The 7613-nt window shown below is 37.9% G+C and overlaps 2 protein-coding genes and 1 long non-coding RNA gene across 4 annotated transcripts in view; 1 reads left to right on the top strand and 2 right to left on the bottom strand.

Annotated features, from left to right (window-relative positions):
* The window catches only part of LOC109830339, a 2539-nt gene extending 1945 nt beyond the window's left edge, over positions 1 to 594 (top strand). Inside the window, exons 1-3 of one of the 2 annotated variants that reach the window (XR_002244267.1) lie at positions 1 to 11; positions 130 to 257; positions 353 to 594. This is a non-coding gene — a long non-coding RNA (uncharacterized LOC109830339). The remainder of the gene's footprint in view (positions 12 to 129; positions 258 to 352) is intronic. The other variant, XR_002244268.1, reaches the window with a different exon arrangement.
* On the bottom strand, positions 2607 to 4064 carry LOC109830861. The gene is made up of 4 exons (XM_020398222.1): positions 3658 to 4064; positions 3307 to 3554; positions 3056 to 3236; positions 2607 to 2967 (listed from the first exon to the last, which is right to left on the bottom strand). Exons 1-4 carry the CDS (start codon positions 3804 to 3806, stop codon positions 2607 to 2609), a joined length of 939 nt encoding a protein of 312 aa, XP_020253811.1. The 5' UTR covers positions 3807 to 4064.
* LOC109830862 lies at positions 4101 to 4801 on the bottom strand. The gene is made up of 3 exons (XM_020398223.1): positions 4491 to 4801; positions 4160 to 4400; positions 4101 to 4106 (listed from the first exon to the last, which is right to left on the bottom strand). The coding sequence occupies exons 1-3, from the start codon at positions 4799 to 4801 to the stop codon at positions 4101 to 4103; spliced, it is 558 nt and encodes a 185-aa protein (XP_020253812.1).

Below are 7613 nucleotides of genomic sequence, written 5' to 3' on the forward strand. Positions count from 1 at the left end.
CAACAACGTGGGTGAGTGTATTCAACCTATTCCTATGTTGTTTTTGCTGTATTTGCCGATACATAGAATTTATATATTGCGGTTCCATGAAATTTTTTATAGTTGTACTTCCTATTTTTGTACTTGCAGTAGCCTAGATTGCGGGGTGTTCTTGATGTCATATATGTTTAGCCTCGTATCCGGTCAAGCAATTTCAATAGATCAAAAGGATTGTGCAAGACATAGAGCTCGTATCGTAGCTCTATTTCTATCTGAAGGTATATTTTTCATAATTGTAATATGTTTAATGTATGCGGTTATACTTTTACATTCCGTCTACTATTCTTTTAATCCTTGTATCGGTTGATTTCAGGATATAAACAATCACCGCAAGCTCACTTCCTTGGATGCTAGATGCCATCTATCCTTTTTTTCCTGTTGATTGTTGTAAATCATCAGATGACATCTATACTTTTATATTTCGTCTACTATTATTTTAAGGCCCTTGGGCAATTTCAATGTTGAATTTGGCCCTTCGAAGCTTACTGATCCTTCGAAGATTGGTGAGCTGTTGAACGGGTTGGAAACTATGAGGATGAATAACCTCTTTTGGCAGTCTTGATGGTGAATCTTTGGTGGTTTTTGCTTTGGAGAATCAGAGAGCAGGAAGCTTTGTAGGAATTAGCCATTATAGCAAACAAAAACAAAGCCTTTAACCCAAGTTTGCAACTATCTATTACATTCTTTATTATTCTTTGCATGTTGAGAGTTGTTTATATACTTAAAATTATTCCTAATGATGCTTGTTTAAGCCGTTGAGCCTCCGAGACGAGTAATGAGCCAGCTAGAAAAGGAAAAACAATAAAGAAGAGGGAAAACTAGATTTAAGTTAAAATTGTTCTGTAATATGTGTATCTGAAATATGTGTGAGTATGTTTTGTAACATTTCTCAGCTTTTGACTAAGTTTGTGACTGTGAATGTATCTGAAATGCGTGTGAGGATGTTTTGTAACATATATGTGAGGATGTTTTATAACATATCTCAATTTGTGCAATTAGTTGTGACTGTGAATGTATCTCAAATTGGTCATTGTTAAAATTTGTTACATATCTCAAATTGTGACTGTGAATGTAGTGGTGAGTTTGTAGCATATTTCAGCTTGTGACTGTGTTTGTGATTGAAAATGTAGTGTGTTAAGTGTAGAGGATGTTTTGTAACATATCTATGTTTGTGATTGAAAGTGTAGTGTTTGTGATTGAAAATGTAGCGTGTTAAGTGTAGAGGATGTTTTATAACATATCTATGTTTGTGATTGAAAGTGTAGTGGATTATCCTGTAAGTATAGCGGGTTATCCTGTAAGTGTAGCGTGTTACACTGTAAGTGTAGCGTGTTACATTGCAAGTGTAGCGGGTTATCCTGTAAGTGTAGCGGGTTAGCCTGTAAGTGTAGCGGGTTGTATTACAAGTGTAGCGGGTTTATCCTGTAAGTGTAGCGGGTTACACTGTAAGTGTAGCGGGTTATCTTGTAGTGTAAGTGTAGCGGGTTACATTACAAGTGTAGCGGATTATCCTGTAAGTGTAGCGGGTTATCCTATAAGTGTTATGCTGTAAGTGTAGCGTGTTATGCTGTAAGTGTAGCGTGTTATGCTGTAAGTGTAGCGTGTTATGCTGTAAGTGTAGCGGGTTATCCTGTAAGTGTAGCGGGTTAGACTGTAAGTGTAGCGTGTTATGCTGTAAGTGTAGCGTGTTATGCTGTAAGTGTAGCGTGTTATGCTGTAAGTGTAGCGTGTTATGCTGTAAGTGTAGCGTGTTATGCTGTAAGTGTAGCGTGTTATGCTGTAAGTGTAGCGTGTTATGCTGTAAGTGTAGCGGGTTATACTGCAAGTGTAGCGGGTTATCCTGTAAGTATAGCGTGTTATCCTGTAAGTGGAGCGGGTTATCCTGTAAGTGTAGCGGGTTAGTCTGTAAGTGTAGCGGGTTACACTGCAAGTGTAGCGGGTTACACTGCAAGTGTAGCGGGTTATCCTGTAAGTGTAGCGTGTTATCATGTAAGTGTAGCGTGTTATGCTGAAAGTGTATAGTGATAGAATGAAAGTGTAGCGAGATAGACTGATGACAAACCAAGCCACAAACATATATCTTGCATCCAAAATTCAGAGCAAAACATGCCTTCTATTGATCCAAAAGTATCACATAACTCTCGATCATACAAACACATAACAAACACATACCAAATTATGCTAAAAACATGTCTTACATTGATTCAAAAGTATGCCACTTACACAAAACTATAACACACAAAAGTCATGCATTTTTACAATATATCTAGTCTGCAACTAGTCTGCAATAGGTTGTCTACATGTTCTACGGTTGTGACCATACTGTTGACATCTACTACATTTGCGTTTTGTTTGATAAAGTTGTAATCTTTATTTTTTCGTTGTGAGAAGATCTTATAAAAAGATCAACTCTCTTTTCAGTTTGAACTTGTAATCGATAAACGGTAAAACAGGTTTGAAAGCAATGGAAAAGGCAACTTTTGACACAAACAAACTGGCGACCACAGTGGGAGCCGACAGCTTTTCTGCAAAAGCTGTAGTGTCGCAACCAAAGATCGTCATACCGATCAACGAGGAGGTCGAGTACGAGCATGTTTGCAAGGTAGCCCAACAACTTGCCATTCACGACAAGTGCATGTACGCTCATTCAAATCTACTTCAACGGTAGGGAAATCATAGACCTCATACCTTCCCGTAGTAGAAGGAATAGCAAAAAGACAACGTGATTGCTCATTGATTTGAATGAGGTGCTCTTCCACAGTAGGAACAAATATTGTGGTCCACTTGTGGGATGCCTCCCGCCTTTCGAAACCCATCCTCATCATTTTCTTACGAATATTATCAAGTGTTTGGGTAATTGGCAAATAACGAGCTTCTTTGATCCAAGCATTGAATGACTCCGCTAGGTTTGATGTCAACCATCCATATCTACATGCATGTCAATAAATGGTAAGTAGAGATGTACATATAACTAAATGATTTGCATTTAAAATTGTAAGTAAACTTTCATATTAACCTCTTCCCAGGAAAATAGCTATTAGCCCAATTTTCTGGACTCATCCGCAACAATTCATTATAGGCGATCTCAGATTTGTTCCGTAGCTCGTTGCAATCATTGTTATAGGAACGAGTAGTGTATGCATAAGCAGCCCTCTTCATAATTTGCACACATTCATCTCGTAAAGGTGGTACAATGCCTTTCTTTGACAAGTTATTCTTAAAATTAGCCAAAAGATGACGAATACAATAAGAGTGATGGACGGATACAATAAGAGTGATGCGACCATGGAAAGGATTTCTTAACGGAATTCTGAAGCCCTTTGTCCCTATCGGAGATTAAAACCAGCTCATCATCTGGAGTGTACGGATCTTCATCGTTGAAGAGAATGTCTCGAATGCATTCCAAAAACCATTCCCAATTACTTTCATTCTCCGTCCCGCATATGCAAATTGCTACGGGAAACATTCCCCCATCTCCATTTAGCGCAGTTGCGGCGAGTAAGGTTCCTTTATACCTATAATACAACCGGTATGGTAGCAATTATGAATGAAAGTATAATAAATTTATGAAGAGTAGTACATTAATGCAAGTTTTGATTAGATTGAACTCTACCATACCTATCAAAAAGATGAGTACCATCCAAGAACAACATTGGCCTGCATCCCTCCATAAACCCCTTCCAACAAGCATAATAAGATACGAAAACTCTTGTAAATCTTCCATCTTCATGCTCTAAGTGAACAATTGATCCCGGATTAGTTTCCATAACTTTATCTTTATACCATCGGAGTTGGTCATATGAATATTTAGTATCACCATACAATTCACGTTGAGCTAGCTCTTTTCCCCACCAAATCCTATGATAAGGGATGTCCAATCCAAATTCTGCTTTAAGCTTCTTCTGAAAATCAATAGGACGATAAGTGGGTTGTTCCTTTAAGATGGATTTGAGATGATTAGCATTCCACTTGCGAGATGCCCGGCTATATCCTTCCTTTCCTATGCCTCCTCCCAAACAACTATGAGTACCACAAATTTTTTTTTTACATAGAATTTATCACTATCTCTACGGCGGGTGCAATGAACCATCCAAGCACAGTTTACGGCCTTGCATTTTACTGTCACTCTTCTACGTTCATTTTTTACAAAAGCAAAGTTAAACCCTCGTGCAATAGAGTAATTACTTAAACTCCGCCGACAATGCTCAACATCATCAAATTCTTGACCAACACTTCTAATTGCATTGTGCCATGCAAGAGGAATCATACTAGAGCTCCCAACTTCCCGAGACATATTTTGTGAAGAAGAAGGATTTTGTGAATAAGATACATGTTCTTCACTAGAAGGGATGTACGGATTCCTGCATAAAAAATTGTACAAGAGTTTAAAGAAATCCATAACTTTAAAATTGATGGTAAAAGTATTAATGTATATCAAATGCGTAAATTACCTTATATGGACAGTATTACATTGTTGCCCAAATAATATCTCTCGATCCATGTCAGCATTCATGACAACTACATTCTCCTTGCAACATCGATGTATATTGAACATTATCAATACATCATCATCATCACATACACGCACATACATTTCTTGTGTGTGGGGTACTTTGTAAGTCAACTTCATCATGCTTGCATTACAAGCAATTAGACTTTGCACCGCAACCGCCAAATCATTGTAACTCCCGTTGACATTTAATTTTAAGAAGTGATTATTTCCTCTAAAATCCGTCAATGCACAATACAATTCTTCATCCATCTATATAAGGACAGGCACCGTTTACAGTATAAATGTGCGCATTGTGCTTGTAAAGCCTCGTTTGGTATAATGAGCATACGGCATACATCACAGAAATATTCACCGGGGATAGAATGGATATTCACTATGCATCCATTTTCAAAAAAGTATAATATTGATATGATACTAACGTTGGCTTAATTTTTTTTGGTTGCAGAAAAGCACAAGATGGATGTGGTTAGAATTCCATCAAATATTAGCTACTTTCGAGACCTCCTCCAAAATTATATTTCTTCTACATCATTGGAGGATCATCGGACAGCCCTTCGAGATACACCTTTCGTTGGGTATTTGGATGTTGCTAATGTTCCAATTCACCCTGTTCTAGTGGATTGCTTGCTGGAAGTCTTTGATGCTGAAAAAAATAGCTTCAAGATTGGAGGAAAATGGACCTCTTTTAGTGTTCAAGATGTTGCAAGAATTACGGGTCTTCCGATGGGAGGATCTATTGTAGACACGAGGTTCCATAGAAGCGATCGCGAGACAATCTACAAGCTCGTGCTATCGTTTAGGTCGAAGACAGAAATCGTGGAGGATAGCAAGTGTAGGACTAGGAGAGGAAAGAAGAAAAGTAACGAGGAAAAGAAGAAGATTGTTTGTGCTAGAAGGGGTAGGATGGGTGAACTTATTCAGGAGATGGCTGAGCGTAGAGATCCTCTTGTGCCACAGATGCTCGTGGCTTTCATCATAGGCTTTATATTATGCCCTCAAGCTAATATGGGTTGCCCTTTATTTGCATTTAGATATGCGGAGAAATTGGACACTCTTAATGAGTACAATTGGGCTGAAGCAGTGTTCAGTGTGTTAAGGACTGAGATGGTTAAGGCTAAAAAGACCATCACCAAGAGGTCGGAGGGAAATCGAAGTAGAGGTGGTTATATAGGGGGCTTTGCATCGGTTTTGGTGGTAAGTTAACATTTTCTATATTTATGTCATTTTTCATTTTATATATTTAGTTCATTTAGTCATATTTACTGTTGTACTAAAATTATCAAATGTTCACAGATATGGTTTTATGAGCTTGTCGGAAAGCTAAGCCTTCGTGTAGGAGCTGAATCCCTACCACCCATCCTAAGCTTCTACAAGTGTCCAAAACCTTTACGGAGGAATGCATTGCACAATTTAATTAGAGACCCGGATAATTTTGGCCAATATCATAAGGGCTCGAGGTCTCTACAATTTCAAAAGAGGATTGCTGAAGCCGCCACTTCCACTAAAGAAGCTACCTCTTCAAAATTCAAGGGAAAGGTATAATGGTTTATTTGTATGTAATGTTACTTTTCCAATTATTATGTGGGTTCAAATAGTAATTTAATGTGCTTTTTGCTAAAATAGAACTTATTATTTGATGTTGGTGAATTATCTATGCTTTCGTTGGTTTTATTCATGAATGTAACTGTGCTTGGGTTGTTTACATGTAGTCAATCACTGAAGCTGATTTGGATCGGCTCATCCATGAAAAGAAAGTTGAATTAAACCTTCTCTTGAAGATGAAGAGGGAAATATTCGGTGGAAGGCAAGAGGATGTAGATAGTGATATCGGAGATGAGGATGACGAGGATGATGAAGATGATAGTGATGGCGGCGATGAGGATGGCAGGAATGAGGAGGATGATAGAGATGTAGGCGAAGGTGAAGGTGAAAGTGATGGTGGAGTAGGAGATGAGGGGGATGGTGGTGATGTGGATGAGGATGAAGGAGATGTAGATAGAATGAATGTAAATAAAGATGATGGTGAAGATGATGATGGTGGAGATGGTGCTAATGACGATGTTGTCGGCGAGTCAATTGAACCGGATGATGACGACTTTTTGCTTAGCCCGCGCGATATTGCGGTGATTGAAGGCAAGCGTAGAACCCCTTCCATTAAACGAAATCCACATCCTTTTGAGCTTCTATAGAGGGAGTATCATTGATTTGTAAAAAGTCCAATCCTCCCTCAACATCATCATCATCATCTTTCCTAGGTACAACAACTTGAGAACCAACATTAGTCTCATCAAAAGTAACGTTTATAGATTCTTCAACAACGAGACTTCGTTTATTGAAGACCCTATAAGCCTTACTTCAAGGTGCATAACCTAAGAAAATACCAACATCAATTTTGGAATCAAATTTATCATGATGATCTTTTGTATTTAAAATAAAACATTTGCAACCAAAGATACGAAAATAACCAATAAAAGGAGTTTTTCCATAAAAAAATTTCATAAGGATTTTTCTTAAGCTTTGGTCTAATCAAAATACGATTTAAAACATGGCAAGCCGTATTGACGGCTTCGGCCTAAAAATATTTTGGCAAATCAAATGAATTTAACATAGTGCGTGCCATCTCTTGTATGGTGCGATTTTTTCGTTCAACAACACCATTTTGTTGTGGTGTTCTAGGAGCGGAAAACATGTGAGACATAGAGCTCGTATCGTAGCTCTATTTCTATCTGAAGGTATTTTCCATAAGTGTAATATGTGTAATGTATGTGGTTATACTTTTACATTTCGTCTACTAATCTTTTAATCCGTGTATCGGTTGATTTCAGGATATAAGCAATCACCACAAGCTCAATTCTAAGAACCTCCAAACTGAGCAAGAACCATCTGAAGGTATATTTTCCATAAGTGTAATATGTGTAATGTATGTGGTTATACTTTTACTATATGGTTAGTTCACAGGGTAAATGGGTGGGTAATGGATGATGCTTTTGCATTGTATAAATGTTGTAAGTTGGCATATCATGATCCCGAAATTTGTGAACTGATGGTTACAAGTTTAAGC

Source organism: Asparagus officinalis, chromosome 2 (assembly GCF_001876935.1).
Source record: "Asparagus officinalis chromosome 2, Aspof.V1, whole genome shotgun sequence".
Classification (NCBI taxonomy): domain Eukaryota; kingdom Viridiplantae; phylum Streptophyta; class Magnoliopsida; order Asparagales; family Asparagaceae; genus Asparagus; species Asparagus officinalis.

Bases quoted from the DNA above. Each gene is read 5' to 3' on its own strand.
- LOC109830862 (XM_020398223.1), bottom strand. From the start codon at position 4,801: ATGGATGAAGAATTGTATTGTGCATTGACGGATTTTAGAGGAAATAAT. The intron at 4,401-4,490 runs GTAATTTACGCA...TTTTTTATGCAG, and splicing joins TGTAATACTGTCCATATAAG to GAATCCGTACATCCCTTCTA.
- LOC109830861 (XM_020398222.1), bottom strand. From the start codon at position 3,806: ATGGAAACTAATCCGGGATCAATTGTTCACTTAGAGCATGAAGATGGA. The intron at 3,555-3,657 runs GTATGGTAGAGT...GTTGTATTATAG, and splicing joins GGTACTCATCTTTTTGATAG to GTATAAAGGAACCTTACTCG. The intron at 3,237-3,306 runs GTATCCGTCCAT...TGTCAAAGAAAG, and splicing joins ATGGTCGCATCACTCTTATT to GCATTGTACCACCTTTACGA.